The sequence below is a fragment of the Ruditapes philippinarum genome, unplaced genomic scaffold (assembly GCF_026571515.1).
Source record: "Ruditapes philippinarum isolate M1 unplaced genomic scaffold, ASM2657151v2 ctg533_1_1_1_1, whole genome shotgun sequence".
Lineage (NCBI taxonomy): Eukaryota > Metazoa > Mollusca > Bivalvia > Venerida > Veneridae > Ruditapes > Ruditapes philippinarum.
In genome coordinates, this window is record NW_026858050.1 from 102,964 (window position 1) to 122,567 (window position 19,604).

The window sequence follows — 19,604 nt, forward strand, 5'->3', positions numbered from 1 at the left end:
TCAAGTTAATGCCCTTGCAGGAAGATCATTTTAATTGGTAATTAACAGATAATTATTTTGTTAAAGTATTGATTTAAAAAACATGATGAATACAGAGAAAATGACCCTAAAAAATGCATTTACTTATACCAATATTTAATTTATCAACATCTATCATCGGGGGTTTTATTTGCTGAGCTGGCTGAGGCTGCTGAATTCCTGAAACGAACTTTTCCAACTCCCAGTTTTGGAACAGTACATTATTAATTATAGAGATATCAATATCAAAAGTTAGGCAGCCAACAGTTTAGAGCCTGGCCTAAGTCTAAACCGGTAATAAAGGCTGAACTCACTTTCTGTTCAAGCAGGCATATGATTAATATATAATTATACTTTCCAATTTGAAAATTAAAAAAGATTCAATACAACCCAATAAATCAAGCAGATATAGGTTGTGATACATTTTACTGAACAATACAAGAATATATTTGGACAAGTACACAGCTTGAAAAGTCGTGTCGGCTTGACAGATAGAAAGATAGCTAGTTGAAAGAAAAACTAAAAAAACTGTGCTCTTCAATATTGGAAGAATAAAAAGTATCTATCTATATTTTGAAATTATTTCCTATGTCAGTGATACTATAATTTGTCAATTTACTAGTGATTCTTATGTGACGGACCATAAACCACAAAACCGTTTTTGTAACTTAGATATAACATTTCACCATAATAATTTGATTATATAAAATGATAAAAGATTACACGATATAAACTTGACAAAAGTGCTGAGTCATTGTGTCAATTTGGTTATCTTTTCGTTTCCGTAACATTCTTTTCAATCTTTTCTTTTCAGTTAATACCTTGATAAAATTTCAGTAAAATAGAGATAACTTATTATAATATTAGGAATAAGTAATTATTGAGTACAAAGTATAATGATATACCTACCTGATATAAAAGGTAAATCAGGTGTACAAGATAATTAAATTATTGGTATATAAGATTAAATTTCAAATAAACTGAAACACGATCAAGTCAGCAGTGTGCCTGTGTAACTTGATTACTTGAATTATTTCTGCAGTTTTGAATTTGAAATTATTCATATAAGCTTAATTGAGAAACTTTGACACTAAAATTACAGATTCATATAACATGTAATATAAGAAATCAATCTTGGATTAACTTATATTTGGCCGATAATGGAAAATCCCAAAAACCTTGACTGTCAGCCTTGAGTTAAAGACTTTGTTTGTTTTTCAATCCTTTCTTTCTCTACTTCTTTCTATCTAAAGTTTTACATTGCAGTTAATTAAGTCAGATTGTTTTTTTCTATGAAGGGATAGATTACATAATTTGTGACCTTAGTGCAGTAGGAGGGTTAAGTCCTTCTGAATTTAATAGGAGTTAACCAGTTATTGCACTAAGGTGACGATATAAACATTCATGACATTACAAGGCCTGGCTAAAGTTTGCCAGTAGATGTGTTGCCAATAGCAACAACTTAAGATGGATTTTTATTTTTCAGTGATTTATCATGGAATGACATTACTGACTTAGACAATGACAAAGTATACAAAGGTTGTAGTGGTTTAGAAGCTATGTAAGTGTACACAACTCAAATCTTGACTCTGAAATATACTTTATGTACATATATATACCTCCACTATGCCTTACAAAATAACCCAAACCTTCTTGTGATCAGACACAAAATATGTGTATTTTTTTTCTGCTTAACCAGGGTAGCTTTCAGTAACATTTCTTTTATTTAATGGATATGAATATTTTAGTATTGAATTAAATGGAAAAGTTAAATAAAATGGTATGAAAGAAGCCTTTGTCACTTACATATACTACTTTATTTGATAAGTCCCATAAATTTAAAACTAAAATAAAACAGTATTCAATTTATCACACACATACTTCATAAATAAAAAAAAAAAGGGAACTACTTGTTCGTCACACAGTGTAAGAATACATTCATGGTTAAGTGGCTCATTTGCATATAATATGACATGTGACATGAATTTTGAATTAAGCTGTAAGAAGCAGTTGTATTGTATGTGATAAATTCTTCTATTATTCTTTGTTTTTAAGCATTATTTTCAATCTTTTTTTTTTAAATTTATTTTGCTGCTGATAAGTTGTTTTTGCATTATTTATTCCGCTTTTGGTTTGAGATAAAAGATATGGAAGAAGATACCATGATAATAAAGAAATAAAGATCTTAGTTATGTGATGATTGTCATGATGTCATCATATTATACCAGTGCCATTTTTGCGACTTCGTAAAAATGGTATTGCACTGCAGTGCATATATTTTTACATCACCTCAATTGCGTTGTACGAACATTATAAGCATTAAGATGCGCTTAATGTAAGCCTCATATTATAGGCACATCAATGAAAATTGGTTCTGTTTCACTTTATTTTTGGCATGTGATAAATAAGTTTGTTACTAAATTTATTGAACTTATCAAATAAAGTAATATTATGCTCGCCAGAGACTAACTTATTGTTTGCTTTTTATGATAATTTAAGTGAAAATACCAAAAAACAAACACCAATCATTTTTATACACATAAGAACTTAACTAATACATGTATAACCTTTAAATAAAATGAGGTGAATAAAAGAAAGCTTCTAAAATGATTGTTTTACAAGAAGTTAGGTAGAATACCAAAACAATATCATTTAGAATACCAAAAAATTACATTTGCAATACAAAAAGCACCATTTAGAATACCAGAAAATACCATTTACTTTACAAAATATACCATTTTGGATACCCAAACAAAATGCCATTTACAATACCAAAATATATCATTTAGAATACCAAAAAAATACCATTTAGAATACAAAAAGATAACATTTAGAATACCAAAAAATACCATTTAGAATGCCAAAATACCATTTAGAATACCAAAAAATACCATTTAGAATACCAAAAACAAAAAGTACCATTTAGAAGACCAAGAAATTTAAAATACCAAAAAATACCATTTAGAATACCAAAAAATACCATTTAAAATATCAAAAAGACCCATTTAGAATACCAAAATACCATTTGCAACAATAATATAAAAATAATTAAGGGATAGATTCCTCAGCAACAAGCTTAAGCCTTCTTGATATGGAATGCAAGTTTGACCCATATCATTTTAGACTTGCATATCTAAAAAATACATATATTCATTTTGAAACTTTTCCTTAACTTGATTGTACAACAAGTTCTCACAAATTAAAAAAAGACTTTTGAGACTTGTTTCTGAACTAGTATCAGTATAGAAAGAAAACTTAGTCATGACCCTAACATAGTAACAGTCAGTAATCATTCATCATTATCTCTGTTACTTTAAACACTATATATTCTAATGCTACAAACATTTAGTAGGCTTGCTTAAATCCAGACTTTTGTGGTTATGGCTGACTGGTCAACATTACACAGGCTACAATCTCAAAGTTGTCATACTTGAATTCATGAGAGGCAACAACAAACTAATTGTTGTTTTATTTTGTTGTTTTATTTGTGTATCACATTTCTTCCTCCTATCAATGTAACTATGATTTTAATAACTTTTTTTATTTGTTTGTTTTGTTAGGAAGAAAAGTTATACAGGACTTTCCTTTTTGTTGACTGTTTTCTCTCCATTATCTGTCTTATTTACTCATTTGTTTATTCATTTATTTGTCTCATTTGTTTTTTCATTTATTTGTTTATTTGTTTATCTATTTATTTAACCTATCCACTTCTTTCTTTTGCAAGTCATGAAAATTATAGTGATAGTTCATATATAAAAAATTATGTCAGATGCATCCATTTGTTCTTTGGGTTACAATTGTTTGTTCATGATAAGTTAGCATAATTTTATGCAATAAACATATTTGTGTAAGAGATTATTTCATTGGATGTTAGTTACATTGTTCACTTGGTCCATTCTTGTTGCAAGGATAAACAATCAAACATGCATACAGATATATCTATGTAAAGGCATGTAATTCATACAGAGTCCAAAAATAAAGGAAATAGTGGGTTGAAATTTTTTATGCTTCCCAGAATTTTTTTGGTTGCCGACATAATAATGGATTTATCCTTCTGTCTTTCCATCCTTATTTTATCTTTTATTATCTCATCTCTTTTATAATTTCTTCTGTTATCTCATCTCTTCTGTTATCTCCTCTGTTATCTCATCTCTTCTGTTATCTCATCTCTTCTGTTATCTCATCTCTTCTGTTATCTCCTCTGTTATCTCATCTCTTCTGTTATCTCATTTCTTCTGTTATCTCATCTCTTCTGTTATCTCCTCTGTTATCTCCTCTGTTATCTCATCTCTTCTGTTATCTCATATCTTCTGTTATCTCATCTCTTCTGTTATCTCATCTCTTCTGTTTTATCATATCTTCTGTTATCTCATCTCTTCTTTTGTTATCTCATCTCTATTCTTATCTCATCTCTTATCCCATCTCTTCTCTAATCACATATATTCTGTTATCTCAATCTTCTCTCATCTATTATCTCATCTCTTCTATTATCTCATCCTCTGTTATCTTTACTCATCTTGTCACACAAAGCACATTTATCCTTTAACATTATTTCCATTTTCTCTATGTATACCTTGCATGGACATCATTCCTGTTGTAAGGTTTTATGTTGTTGCAAGCAAAGTCACTAATGCTGAAAATCTTTTTTTATATTTTCCTTATATGTAGTTTGTCAGCAAGTCTTTTCTGTGTCAAAGAGAAGCATCCGTTTTTTGGTATCTTATGGAGCCTTTGATTTGAGTTCTTTTGAAAATGACTTTCACATAATACCACATTTTGATAAGGTCAGATTGTTACAAAATGATGTTGCAGGAATCTGACCTTATTTGATAGAATGATGTTGAATGAACATGGCTTGAGGAACTGATTAAAACATGTATTACTGATTTCCTTATACATTTGTTTTGTTAATATATTCTTTACATATATCATTTACTTTTATCTTTATACATGTATATTTATATATGGACTTTTAAACTAAATGCTTTTCTATATTCAGTTACTTATGAGATTGCATTGTCTTTTAGATATTGAGATTACAAAGTTCTCCTTTGTAGGGACTCCACTAAGTTTTTTTGACATAGCAGGACTGGAAATATTTTCCAGATTTGTGTACCATTTGATGTAGGTCTTGACCTATAATTTATATACATCATTCATGCACTCTCTTTTTTTCTAGAAAAATATTTGTAAAAATGACCCAAAAAATCATTTAAACACTTTTAACTTGTATCAGACTAAAATGGCATAGAAATTGATTTTATTTTAATTCTCTGAGTGTAATTCTTTCCATCTTGTTAATAATATTTTGCCTAAGTTGATCTAAAGAAGAATTTTTAAACTTTATGGTTTTAGGCTTTTGTACCTCAGTGGAGTCCCTTTAAAGCTGCAGTCCACCATGTCTCCAGATGAGTGAAGAAATTTTCAAAATAAAAGAACTTAAGAATAATGTATAAATGGTGTTTAATTTGTCATTTATTTATATATTATTTTTTTTGTTTGACTATATTTTGACCATTCAAATATTTTATTAAATTTTCATGAATGAGGCTCTGCTTTCAAGCATCAGGGATGTTAGAGTGAGAAACAGCTGATACAATTCCACCATTACAATTATTGCTTGTATCATTATATTCTATTTTACCATTACATTGCTATGATCATGTTTTGTTTGATTGCATATTAATTATTAAAAATCTATATTTCATCAAACTACCATTTTTACCATGCATGGTAAAAACCATGGGTATCATATTTTTATCTGGTTTCCTTTGTATTGGATTGTTTTGGAAATAATTCTGTTTCCTTGGGAACCAGTCTCTTTTTTTGTCATTTAAAATGTTTCATACTTTTTTTTATATTTGAATTTTTCAGAGATCTAAGTCACAATGTTATTACATATGTGGACAAGGACTTTCTGAATGATGCGAATTCCTTGACCAATCTGTAAGTATGATGTTGAAATTAGTAACTATTTCCTTCTTAAATTATCCATTTGTCCTTATTTTATTTGAAAACCATATATTTTTAGTTACAGTAATATTATTTTATATGGCAATCTCTGATTTTCAGTAAGGTCAGCAATTATAAACTGATATGTATTGTAGTTTTTTTTGAGAGGAGGGCAGAGGGGATGGGTGCTGTTAGACATAATTTGAAAAGAGCTGTAATAGATGAGAGGCATTTTTTTTGCTTCATAATTGTTATACTCTATTTTAATTGTATTATGTTGTATGGCCATTTTCTTTCTTTCTTGCCATGCGTTAGCTTATAATGTAAACATAGCACATTTCATTTCTTTTACTACTTGTAGTATCCTTTGAGAAAAACAAAACAAAAGAACTCTGGGAATTAAATAAGATAATTTTTTTTATTAGTTTCCAGGGTAACATTATTAAGATATTTAATTTGGTGTTTTTCCTCATTCATATGAAATATTTAATTATAGGTCTGTAACTTCTTTGTAAGTAAGAGTGAAATTTTACCTAACAACCATGTTTGATCCTTAGTTACCAAAATTATCTTGTTATATCTTGTTACCATTGAGCCAGGCAACATTGTTACTCTTTGTTAAATGAGCCGTGCCATGACAAAACCAACGATATGCGTTTGCGACCAGCATGGATCCAGATCAGTCTGAGCATCCGCGCAGTCTGATCAGGATCCATGCTGTTCGCTTACAGACCCTATAACAAGTAGAGAACTTGATAGCGAACAGCATGGATCCTGATCAGACTGAGTGGATGCGCAGGCTGGTCTGGATCCATGCTGGTCGCAAAAGCACTATGTTGGTTTTGTCGTGACACGGCTCAAATTTATTTTTTATTTTTTGGACATCAAAGCATTCCAAAAAAAAAGAGCAGGCAAACGTTTTTTTTCTGAAACTTGTTTGTAAACAAGTTATTGATAGAAATTAAAGATTCTCACGGTGCCTACACCACATAACTTTTTGTGATCTGTGTGGGGCGGAAAACCTGTACAAAAGAATGGTCCAAATAATTGTTTTTCTTATTATAAAATTATTTTATTGGATATGTGTAGAACCAGTATTCATTCTTGTTAGTAACCAATTTGTAAAATGTTTCGTGAGAAAAAAAAAACATCAGCATTTTTTTCTGTAAAGTGAACCTGCTTTGGAATTACTGACTGTTTAAACTTTCAGTGTCATTATGCGAAAGAATTACTGATTTTTCCCAAAGAAACATTGTAGTTACTATAATGCCCCATGCAGAACAAAAAGCATCAAATGGTAAAGGCACTGTCATTGCGTAAAAAAATAATTTTGTATATTGTGTTGTGTGGCAACCTTGGTAACAATTATGCTTAGTGTAGATTGTGGTGCTCACATTGTTCTAAGTGTAAATTGTCAAGGTATATGATATTTGTGTAATAATGTTGGCAAGGACATTATAATTCCCAAAAAGTATATGTTAATTTATAGCATTTGCATAAAACGCCCATAAACATACTTGCATAACATTTTTCACCGTGATGTTTGTGTAACTTACTTTGGCATAGAACCTGTTTGTCTGAATTAACTGTGTAATGATGTTTGTGTAACATGTTTTTCCAATGACTTGAGCATTTATGTAATAATATATGTTAAAAATTTGTATATATATGTGACAGTTATATCATGATATTGACAAAAAGTGTTTTACAGAAGTATTTGTGTAATAACATAATTGGTAAAAGAACTGCAAATAAACATCACAGGGTGAGAAATATGTACAGCCTGGCTGGGACTCAAACCCAACACTCTCGAATATGGCCCCACGTTGGGCCCCAAATGTCACAGGGTGAGAAAATCATGCAGCCTGACTGGGATCCGAACCTGGGACCCTTGGAATACCATACCGCGGCTCTACCAACCAAGCTATCAGGCCGCTTACACACTATCTCCCCTAAAAAGTGAATAGTTCTGAACCATGACATAAAAAAACTTAATAAAAAGATTGGGTAAAAGGAATGTTATATGACATCTTAATTTAATATATATTTAGTTTAAATATATAAGAAAATAACATATAAATATGTGTATCCTACACAGTCTTGAGAAATTTCATTTGCATGGAGTCTTTTGCTAAAAAAAATTAAAAAAAAATACAAATTAGCTAGGAAACTGCTTTATACTTAAATTGAAACAAATTCTTTTACTTCTAATTGCTTGATTATGAAGAGCTTAAATTTACTTGAAAAATTGCTTTTTTTAAACTTATTTTGCTTCAATTTTTTTTCCAACTTGAAGTGTTCTGAAAAAATATCCCTGATTTCACTTGGTTGAGGTGCATGTGTAGATATTTTCATGTGTTAGAAAATATTTTGTTTTCTGTATGATTTAATTGGTGGCAGTGAAACGTGTTTGTCCATCTATGGTGGCAGTGAAATGTATTTTGTCAATTTGTTTGTCTTTATAGATATGTGTTAAAAAATACATGCATGAAGTTTAAGTACTTAGAAGACAAGTGTCCAACATTCATGGACCTTTTAATTAATCAGCTATGTGTTGGACACTTGACCCTTGCAATTTTTTATGCCCCCGAAGATGGGATATTAAAATCGCACCGTTTGTATGTCCATTTGTCCCTCTGTCTATGTGTCCCCAGACTGTAACACGCATTGCAGAAGGATTTTTAGCTCAACTATTTGATAAGAATAAGAAGAGCTATTGCAGTCACCTGAGCGTCGGCGTCGGCGTAACCACTTATGTTAAAGTTTTTGTAATAGTTCAAATATTTTCAAAGTCTATTGACATATGGCTTTGAAACTTTGCACACTTGTTCACCATCATGACCCCAACCTGTAGACAGGAGGAGGTAACTCTATCAAGCATTTTGACAGAATTATGCCCCTTTTTCGACTTAGAATTTACGTTAAAGTTTTTGTAATAGTTCAAATATTTTCAAAGTCCATTGACATATGGCTTTAAAACTTTGCATACTTGTTCACCATCATGACCCCAACCTGTAAACAGGAGGAGGTAACTGTATCAAGCATATTTTTTACTATCAAGCACTAAGAATATTCGAGCGTTGCTGTCCTACTGACAGCTCTTGTTTAAAAAAACTGGACACAAATATTTACCACATGATGATGTGTCGCGTCAAAAGTCAAGGTCACACTTACAGTTTGGATTTTCACATTCTCACAAATAGAGTTTAAAGTTACAAGTTACATTTGTGTCTGGACTGTACATGTTACTTTGTCATGCATTGAAGGATTTTAAAAAAACTTGGTATAAATGTTTACCACATCAAGATGTCAAGTCCAAAACCCATGTCCTTACCTCTAAGGTCAAGGTGGTAAGTTTGCTATGAATAGCACTTCATTTTACAAGAATAATATTAAGCAATTAGTTACTTTTATTCTTTTCATAATATCTTTATATCTTAAAGAAACCGTTTCGGAGAAATTCATCACTTTTGTGTCACTGCTCTTGTTTTTAACTTGAATATATCAACAAACAGCTGTCCAACTCAACCCAACATTGACTCCTATATCCATCTGATTTAAGTTTTTGCAAAGCTCTTTATTGAAGATTTTTAATGCTTAAACAATTTATTACAAACCACACCCACATGACATATTACAGGAGTCATAGCTTAGGCTTCTTAAATTTAAGAGCTTTCCTGCTTTTAACTTTCTCCCTTTTGAATTTCATTAAAGAACTTAGAATTTTTATGCCACCTTTCTACTAGATAAGGATTTTTCTTCAAAATTTTAGCACTTGTTTCAGTACAACCCTCATCCATTATTTAACACTAGAAATTATCTAACTTTAAAGTGAGAATTTTGTGTGAAATTTGATCTTTTCCATTGCTGTATTGTAATTCAATTAAATTCCAAAAGATCTCCAACACAATGTACCTTCAATAGCATCCAGTATCAAAATAGTTGAGGTTCTCAATGTCTTCTTGTGATAATTTTGGCCAGGTTGCACTGAGGTGCAACAGGACAAGCAGGGACAAAATTGTTATACAAATGTAACAGTTTTTTCATCAACTACTTATCACAGCCTCTTGATTGAAAGGTATCATAGAATAAATCTTCCCATGGCAAAAATCATCTCATGGAATAAACCCTCCAATGAAATATACTGTCTAATGGTATGAACCTCCCTATGGAATATTTTTTTTAGGAATAAGAAATGGAAATTTAGGCTTAAATAAATCTTGTTTATTTCAGGGATCTGAGTAACAACAGAATAGCTTCCTTAGACAAATCAACTTTCAATGACCTTAAATATCTAGAAATATTGTAAGTAATTTCTGTTCAAAAATATGTAGCAAGTTTGAAAATTCAGAATAATAGAATTCATTCTGTTTCTTTTTATAAGCCTGAAAATTTTTGGTAAATCTCAAATGATACACAATTAGCCTAATCCATTAAATAATGCACATAATGACACCTTTGGTTATCAGCCATTGAGGCTAATAAGTTTCTTCACATGACAAAAGCAATGTCAGTCAGACTTGAATCTCATTAAGTAGGTTACATAAATAATTCAGCAGTGTTTGGTTAAGCAAGAAAGTGCTTTGTACATAAATGGTAAAATAATGTAAAAATAATTAAATAACATAAAATTGTATATGTATCAAATTATATTTCAGGTATTTGAATGACAATTTGTTGACATCATTGGATACAGATATATTCAAGGAACTTACATCACTAACAACATTGTAAGTAATTTTTGGATTACGATTACTTGTTTGCACTCTTATTAGTACTCTTAGTGATGAAGAAATTATGCTATTTTCATAAAATCTTAATTCAGGGCTGGCAAAAGTCCCTTTTATCTGAAGTGTGTATTTCTTTACTTGTCCAATGTCCAAAGTAAATTCTGGAAAAGAAATTACTTGACCGTAACTATGGGCAATATAGAAAATTGATTTTGCCACCCCTGTTAAAATCTTTTATTCACATTTTGCTTTTGTATTTAACTTGAAATTAAAATGAACTGCTAAATGAACAGTTCTAAATATAAAGTACATGTAATCTTCTCCACATGTGTAGTGAGGTAAATTAAAATATGTTTATTTGCTCTGAAAATAGTTTGAATAAATAAAATGTATGCATCTTGATATATTTTGATTTACTTATTATTAGACATTTAACTACAAATCTGCTGACTACACTAAACAGGGATGTGTTTAAGGAATTGGATTCACTCACTTCTTTGTAAGTACCATTTTAATATACTGTATTGTTTTGTTAAATATTTCATTATACATGTATATAAATGTGATTTTACTAGCTGAATTTGTGTAATGGATTTGCCTTGCTTTGAACTCAACATTTAAGAAATTTCAGTATTAAATTATAGAATCTAGCTACCTATATATAGAACCTGGCCAGTGCAAACTGAAATACAGGCAGGCTGTACTGTGTGATCAGTATATAAAGGGACATAATCAAGTAGCATATATATTGCTTTTGCTGTAATTTGTAATAGTCATAAGTAATAGTGGTAACAGAGTAATGAGAGTAACTTATTGTGAAGTAATGTTGTAACTTGTTGGGAGTAGTGGAGAAACATTTCATGATAAATGAAATAACTTATAATGGTTAAATGGATTAACGGTGAATGTAGTAATTTGTTGTGTGCAATGTCTAAGATATTGGGAGAAATGGTGTATTTTGTTGTGAGTTAAATGGAGTAACTTATAGAGTGTAATGGAGTAACTTGTCTGGTGTAACTTGTTGGAAGAAATGAAGACACTTTTTGGGGGTAATGGAATAACTGGTTTGGAGTTTTTAAATAATTTGTTTGGAGTAATGGAGTAGCTTTGGAATAATGGGGTAACTTGTTTTTAGTAATGGAGTAATCTATTTGGCATAATGCAGTAACTTGTCTGTCTGGAGCAATGGAGTAATTTATTTAGAGTAATAGAGTCACTTGGAGTAATTGAGTAACTGGTCTTGAGTAATGGAATAACTTGTTGGGGGTAATGGAGTAAGTGTAAAATGGAGATGTTTTGCAATTGTTATATTGTTTATTTATTTATTTATTTTAGATATCTAGGCAACAATGCACAAACAACAGTTCACAAAGATTTGTTTCAACACAATTCAAATTTGCAAGACCTGTAAGTCAATAGAAATCTCTCTTTTTTTTAAAGAAAACTTAACATAATGAGTTAAAATTATTCAACTACTTTGTTTGCTTGCTTACTGAGATGAGCTTACTGTCTTTTGGGAAATCGTATTTACCTAGTCTATCAAGTGTTTTTGGTGATGGTTTAAATATTTGTGGTATAAGATTGTAAAGGAAACATCTCATTATATTGTGCCATGGTACAATTTTGTACAGTCTAAAGTATAAGCATTCCCAAGTGAATTGATCAAGCTTTCAAGTTTGTCAGCCAGTATTATAGAGCCTGGTCATACAGCACAGATATACATGCTTTATTGTCTAAGCTTGGCTGTAAATTGGTGGCAGATGCTTATTGCTTCTAATTCCAGCAGAATTTTGATCATAGGCAACTTTAGCAAAATACATGATTAAATAATAATATTGATACATCTTTAAATTTTCAGAAAAAAAATATGGTTACTGAAAACATAAGATTTAATTCTTATCCTTTTGGAAAATAATGTTTCACAACAGTAATTGCTTCAAAAACATTTGATATATGCAACTACATGTATATTATTTTGATTCTACAGGTCTCTTAGTGCCAACCAATTATCAACAATTCCAACAGATATTTTTGATCATCAGACAACATTTCAAGTGTAAGTTATTCTTCTTATATACAATAAATAATTCATGGTTTTAAATCATTATGATAGGAAATATGCTAATATACCTGTACTATATTTAATATCTCAGTTGGTAGAACTAAGATACAGTAATCTGAAGATCCTATGTTTAAATTCTGTTTAAGTTGGAAGATTTTCTCATTTTTATAACATATGAGCCGGGCCACGACAAAACCAACATAATGGGTTTGCGACCAGCACGGATCCAGACCAGCCTGCGCATCCGCGCAGTCTGATCAGGATCCATGCTGTTCGCTATCAGTTTTTCTACTTGTTATAGGGTTTGTAAGCGAACAGCATGGATCCTGATCAGACTGTGCAGATGCGCAGGCTGGTCTGGATCCATGCTGGTCGCAAACCCATTATGTTGGTTTTGTCGTGACGCGGCTCAATTATGAAAAATGCATTGATATCACTTTGTTTACAGGGATTTGTCAGGGAATCCTTTCATATGTAGCTGTGATATTCGGGACTTCCTGTTTTCTCTAAAATATTCCACAAGTATCTCACTGATAGATGAAGGTGCTATTCTATGTACCGATGCTTCCTTACAACAGCATATCAACTTAGACTATGATAACGCCAACTGCTGTAAGTGCTACTTTTGTATATATTATAAAAAAATTTTTTTTGATAACTGTCCAATTTTAGAGAAATGTTTTAAATTCATCCTATCTTTTAACGTACATGTACTACATTGTAGATGACTTGAATGATTTGGAAAAACTTGATCTCTAAGTGGGATCCTTGCTCAAAAATTAGATTAATTGACTAACACAAACAACTTTTTCAAGGGGCCTAAGTGCCAACACCCCCCCCTCCCCCCTCCCCCCGAATTTTTTTTTATTTAGGATGAATCTACAGATCAAATACATAAATCAAAATGTGTAACAATATTCTATTTTTAGCTGGAAATCTTGGTGCAGCCTGCACAGTTACTTACGATTGTAAAGTGCGTAACGCACAGTGTAGTAACTCAAAATGTATCTGTCCGGCCAATTTCTACGACACAAATTTAAATACAACAAACGGTGGACTATGTTATGCAAGTAAGTATGTCACCTCACTATGATACAATCTGTTCCAATTCTTAGATAAAATCTCAACTTGAAAGTCATAACAAATCAGAAAAAGAAAATTTAAAAAATATTCATTTTTTTCTTCTTTCTTTTTTTTCTGTGTGCTTGTTTTCTTGCTCTTTGTTCTTTTCTCCTATTGCTACACTTAAAAAAATGTTGATACTAGTTAAAACTATTTAAAAGCATTGGCAATAGATAAAGCCTTATACATATTATTGAAAAGTAAAAACCAAAAAATAATAAGACTATTTTTTGATGATATATGTGTAAAGAGCTTTCAAGTTGTTGCAGTGATTTGGAACAGATTACTTTTTTTCTATCATTTTCACTACATGTATAATCATACTATATTATATAGTACTGCACAAATGACATGATAGCTAGAATAATAGTAGTAAATAAGATAGATGAATCATTATAGTATATTATAGTTTAACCTCTGTAAAGAAACACCCCTTTAGGAGTTCAAAGATTTTGATTGTTCTGGAGAGGTTGTTACTCTATAGAGGTTAAATTTGGGAAGAAATGATATGGTTGCTGTAAAGAGGTAATTTCTCTGTAGAGGGTCACTCAGTGCACTGCAAAGGGTCACTCTGTGAAGGTTTCACTGTTTGTCACAAAATCTTCCTTATTTTTACATCAGAAAAGATTATGAGATATAAAATTTTGTAACAGGTTATATGCGCATGTATGAACTGTTGTATGACTTTTAAAACCCGAGCCACCTTTAAATAGCAAGCAACTGTTTTTACATGACCAAATAACCTGTTAAATGTCTTTATATCAAATTTGTAGTACTGCACAATTCCTTTCTTTCAGGAAAAAAGTTTTATTTATTGATCTATAGCAATGGTTTTTGGGGAGGCTATGCCGACCCAATGTTAATAACTGTCTGTCAAATCTTACTGCCGCGGTAATCAGGTCAAAAAATAGTACATTGATTTTTTCTAAGCTGACTCATCACTCATCACAGACATTTACAATATGAAAATATTTTCATTCTTTAATTTCATATCTGCAATTTGTAAAGATAATAATTCTCTGAAAAATTCTTGATTTTTGTTTAAATCACTACTCCGTGACGTCATACTGCCACGGTAATCAGGTCAAAAATAGTACTTTGATTTTTTCTAAGCTGACTCATCACTCATCACAGACATTTACAATATGAAAATATTTTCATTCTTTAATTTCATATCTGCAATTTGTAAAGATAATAATTCTCTGAAAAATTCTTGATTTTTGTTTAAATCACTACTCCGTGACGTCATACTGCCGCGGTAATCAGGTTTAGGCATATTACGTACGTCTGTATTAAATAGTTCTGGTATGAAAACCCTTCAAAATAATAACTTTATCCATATTTTTTTAACAAAAAGCATAAATGAAAATTTATAAGTAAATGCTTTAATTCAGTGGCAAATATTCTTTATTATTTTTGATAACAATTTTCCAATTACTACGCAGCGACCAACTGTTTATGACGGGTCATTAACTAGAACGTTGCAACTACGTATTCTCAATATCATGCATGTGCTTTTGTTGTTATAAACTATTAATAGTCCTTAATATTTTTTAAAGACAAATAATTGTAAACTGTCGCTTACATCAGAGACATGGATCATGCTTGCGTGATAACTAAGGAAAACTAACTTATTTGTACACCCCAGGAGGCTGTACGCGGAAAACGCTCATAAACCGCTAAATCATATAGCTGTTTAGTAAATATTTTGCATACATTTAACTAAAAATTCACTGATGGTGATGAACATATAGTTTAAAAACATTTTATTCTTTAACCATTATCGCCGAAAAAAAACTATTTAACTACAAAACCCCTAAGGACCTCCGACAAAATCCCAGCACAATATTACATTTTACATTAGCAAAATAAAAAAAGCAATACTTATATTTTCATCTTACATAATTCATTAATCAAACTTTTAACATAAAAGTATCTTTGGTAATTGACAGATCCCTACTCTGATCTTTTATTTGTATAGTAATAAATTTAAACATGTGCTCTTTTGTTTAGGAATATTTTGTAGTGAAAGTCTTATATATTCACTAATCTCATAATTAGAATTAGACAGGTCAGGAATTTATACAAACAGTTGTTTAGTTAACTATGCTCATTTTAATCCCAATAGAAACATTCAAATATTTGTGGTAAAAAACATGACCAAAGTACCTAGTAGTCGTTTACCCGGTGGTGATCCCATTAAACTGATTATAGATTCGAATTGATTAGAAAACACAAATAGAAACATGTGTTTCCGTACAACAAAATCGGAAGTAAAGTGAACAGTTAATTGACAGAAATATGTGGTCAAATATGTTTTAACAAGGAAATAAGTATTTCAGAGAAAGACGCAAGATCAGTATGACCCCGTATTGTGTAATTAGAAAGTTTATTCAATTCTAGGGCATACATCATAATTTGATAGTCCATTTGTAATAAAATTCAAATTTTCAATACAGATTATGAGATACATAAAAAATATTAAAGAATAAGAAGCTTTAATTAAAAAACAAAAACAAAAAAAACAAAAACAAAAAAAACCGCATACATATACAAATTACTTACAGTCGAGCATCGGGAAGTCATTAACATATCTTACGAAACTTTAATTTGAAACCGATATTTGCTCGCGCTGAAGTGATAAATGTTTATTTGAAAAATAAAAAAAAAGAACTTTTATGGTTGTGTTCTAAAAATAATGGGCGGCATAAGAGGAATTTCTTATTCATTTTACAACACTTGAAAAATTACTACAGAAAATGTGATGTTGTTTTGTTTTCAACAAAAGTGTGTGTGTTTTAAGTTTATTTATACTCGGCGCCGGAATAACCATATGTCCGAGATTATAGCATCTGGGACGTCTTTTTCAAGCAGATTCTTCCTGGAAGCCCATTCTTCGTTCTTTGGTGGTAAAGGAGACGACAATACCGTCAAGGCATCAACTTTCTGACTGACGACAACAAAAACGGCATCTATTAGCGCCAAACCTCCAGAGTAAGTCCACGACAGGTCAACCAATCACCTCTGGTACTTATGATGACTTGACTATGACCTTCCGTGTGCCTTCTCCGCGACGTGCACGCCTCTGGAGGTATTTGGAGAAGTTTCAACAAAAACTTCCAAAACACGCCATTTATAACACCATTCATAGCACTGACGGCTTCGATGTTCTCATCTATTTGCGGGAAATGGTCGACAGGGAAAACCCTACGTAATAACCGCACACCCTGTTAACAACAGATTTTCCGCAGTATATATTTCAAGCTAGTGAGGTTTAAAAATACACGTAGAATCTATCGATTAACTACCATAAGTTGGTTGAGTGTTGAGTGTTGGCGGTAAAAAAAGAAGATATAACTTCCTGATCAATTTTCACTTAGGTTGATTCAGTTTTGAATAAGCTTTGCAGAGATGTATTTTTTCAAGAAATATTTAGCTTTAATATTATCCGACGCCGTCAGTAATGAAATGGGATTAATTTTCTGAAACGTGATTTTATTCGAGATTTGCTTCTGAAGAAGACAACCTTCTGTCCGTAGAGCATGAATGTTAATACTCATCACAAGACAGTATCTTATTGATCTCAATTATGGTACATCTAAACGTGTATAATTTTTATGTTCAATAAAAATGTTGCATCACTGCAGTTGTTATTATCATTCAATAATATTAAAATGACATAAAATATTTATGATGAACAGTCCTAGAATATTTTGATAAGGAACCGTCAGTTGTAAAATGTTATTGTTATCTGATAATGAACAGTCGTCATACTTGCTGGTATGTCATTTATTATTGACAGTTTAGGTTTTTCAAAATTTGCATGATTAACAGTCCGAATGTAGACCTTAATTAAATGTTCTGGAATATTAACAAAATGAATAGTCAACCTCATTAACCATATATATGAATGGTTGAACACAACAGTAAGGATAAATAGCGCAATGTGCATATCTTTTTATTTTGGTAGCATATTTTAAGCAAAAAGAAAAGAAACTATAAGTCTGAAACATTCTCTCATAGCCTCCCCATCAGTACATTCAGTGCTTTGATTATAGATAATATAATCATTATGACAAGCCAATGAAAATTAACATTACAAATGTGCAGTATTGTAATGATATAAATTATTTAAAAACAGGTATTATTTTTACTTCTTTTTCTTTGCACATACATATATATATTCACATATTTATGTAAACTTTATATCGCATAATCTATACTTTGCATTTATATTTTATAGCTTATATAAATGTTATGATTATCCAATGAAAAGTGATGTTACAAGCGTGCAGTGTTATATAACAATCTATAATATATGGAAATTATTTACAGAGGTAGATTTAGATCATGAGTGTCCCGGGATGGATACCGCATGTATGGGCTCTCATGTAGAATGTGCCGTCAAAAGTCCGTCTTCTGCCAACACATATTGTCTGTGTGAATCTGCATATTATGATGATAATCCGCAGTATGTGGGCGGTACATGTAGGCTCAGTAAGTCCGCGTGTGTCCGTGTGTTATAGCTTACCCCAACCAACTCACTTTATAGTATGCTGTTCTTGACTTGCCTTTAATCTGACTACAAATACTGTGGTTATTGACAGTTGAGTGCTGGTATTGGTTGGAGAATATTAGAATCCCCTCAGTGTAGTTGATAATATGTTTGATGGTGTGCTGTTTAATAATGTATAACAATTTTGATGTCTATTCAACATACTAGGTATTTAAATTTTCTTTAAAGTTAAACTCTCAGTATTTGTGACATTTTGTCCTTGAGCATATATTTTTCCTTATGGAAAATTTTTATTGAAGCATTTTCTGAACAAAATATTAATCAAATGTAGTTATTAATGATTGCTAATACAATCATATATTGATAAAAAAAAAGAATACATTTTGCATCTATTTATATATCACTAAAAGAATCGCGTTGTTGAATGTATTTTGATTTAGGTTAAATATTTTGATAAAAAAGAATACGAAATTAAACTTTTTCATGGTATTTGCATATTAAGATTTACTTAAATTAACAGAATTTCCTTAAAATTAAAGTTTTTTTTGACTCATGGGAAAATTGTTCGCCATTTCTATATCTCAGTAGTCCCATCCTATCTCTCTTGTCTTAGTGTTTATAATGTTGGGCAAAACATTATCTGGTATAGACAGTAGAATTAGCCATTTAGTGTAATTGTTGACAAAAATATTTTAGAAAAAATGTATATAATGATAAATTAAGTATTAAGGACTTTCTTAAAACTGGGAAAGTTAATGGAGAGGCCTTTGTTAGATAGAAATCTGTGTGGTGTGCCTGTAGATAACCTTGTTCTTTGATTTTCAGATTGAAATAAGCTAATGTTGTTCTATAAAATTCTATTAGTTTGCAAATAAGATATGAAATAAGTTTAGGTTTGTTCATTAAATTATTCTTTATTGATATATTCTTTTACATCTGATACAAAATAAGCTAAATAATTTTTGTTCTTTAGAATTTTATAAGTTTAATATAAGATATGAAATTTGTTTAGGTTAATGTTCATGAAATTATTTTTAACTGATAACTCTTTAACATCCAATTATTCAAAAGAAACATGAAACAAATGAAACATGAAATTATATATCATTCAGAAATTGTTTTTGTTGTTTTTGTAACTTAATATGTTGGTTTTTTTTTTAATCTTACAATTATCAAAAAATTCATTTTCTTTTAGATTTTAATA

At 30.6% G+C, this 19,604-nt stretch overlaps 1 protein-coding gene across 5 annotated transcripts in view; it reads left to right on the top strand.

The window, feature by feature from the left end:
- The window catches only part of LOC132751936 (polycystin-1-like), an 81,294-nt gene that overhangs the window by 23,378 nt on the left and 38,312 nt on the right, over positions 1-19,604 (top strand). For 4 of the 5 annotated variants that reach the window (XM_060742157.1, XM_060742155.1, XM_060742158.1 and 1 more), the window contains exons 8-16: positions 5,893-5,964; positions 10,204-10,275; positions 10,629-10,700; positions 11,128-11,199; positions 12,036-12,107; positions 12,688-12,756; positions 13,211-13,374; positions 13,692-13,832; positions 18,220-18,381. In XM_060742157.1, the coding sequence (XP_060598140.1) occupies positions 5,893-5,964; positions 10,204-10,275; positions 10,629-10,700; positions 11,128-11,199; positions 12,036-12,107; positions 12,688-12,756; positions 13,211-13,374; positions 13,692-13,832; positions 18,220-18,381 (896 nt within the window). The remainder of the gene's footprint in view (positions 1-5,892; positions 5,965-10,203; positions 10,276-10,628; positions 10,701-11,127; positions 11,200-12,035; positions 12,108-12,687; positions 12,757-13,210; positions 13,375-13,691; positions 13,833-18,219; positions 18,382-19,604) is intronic. The other variant, XM_060742159.1, reaches the window with a different exon arrangement.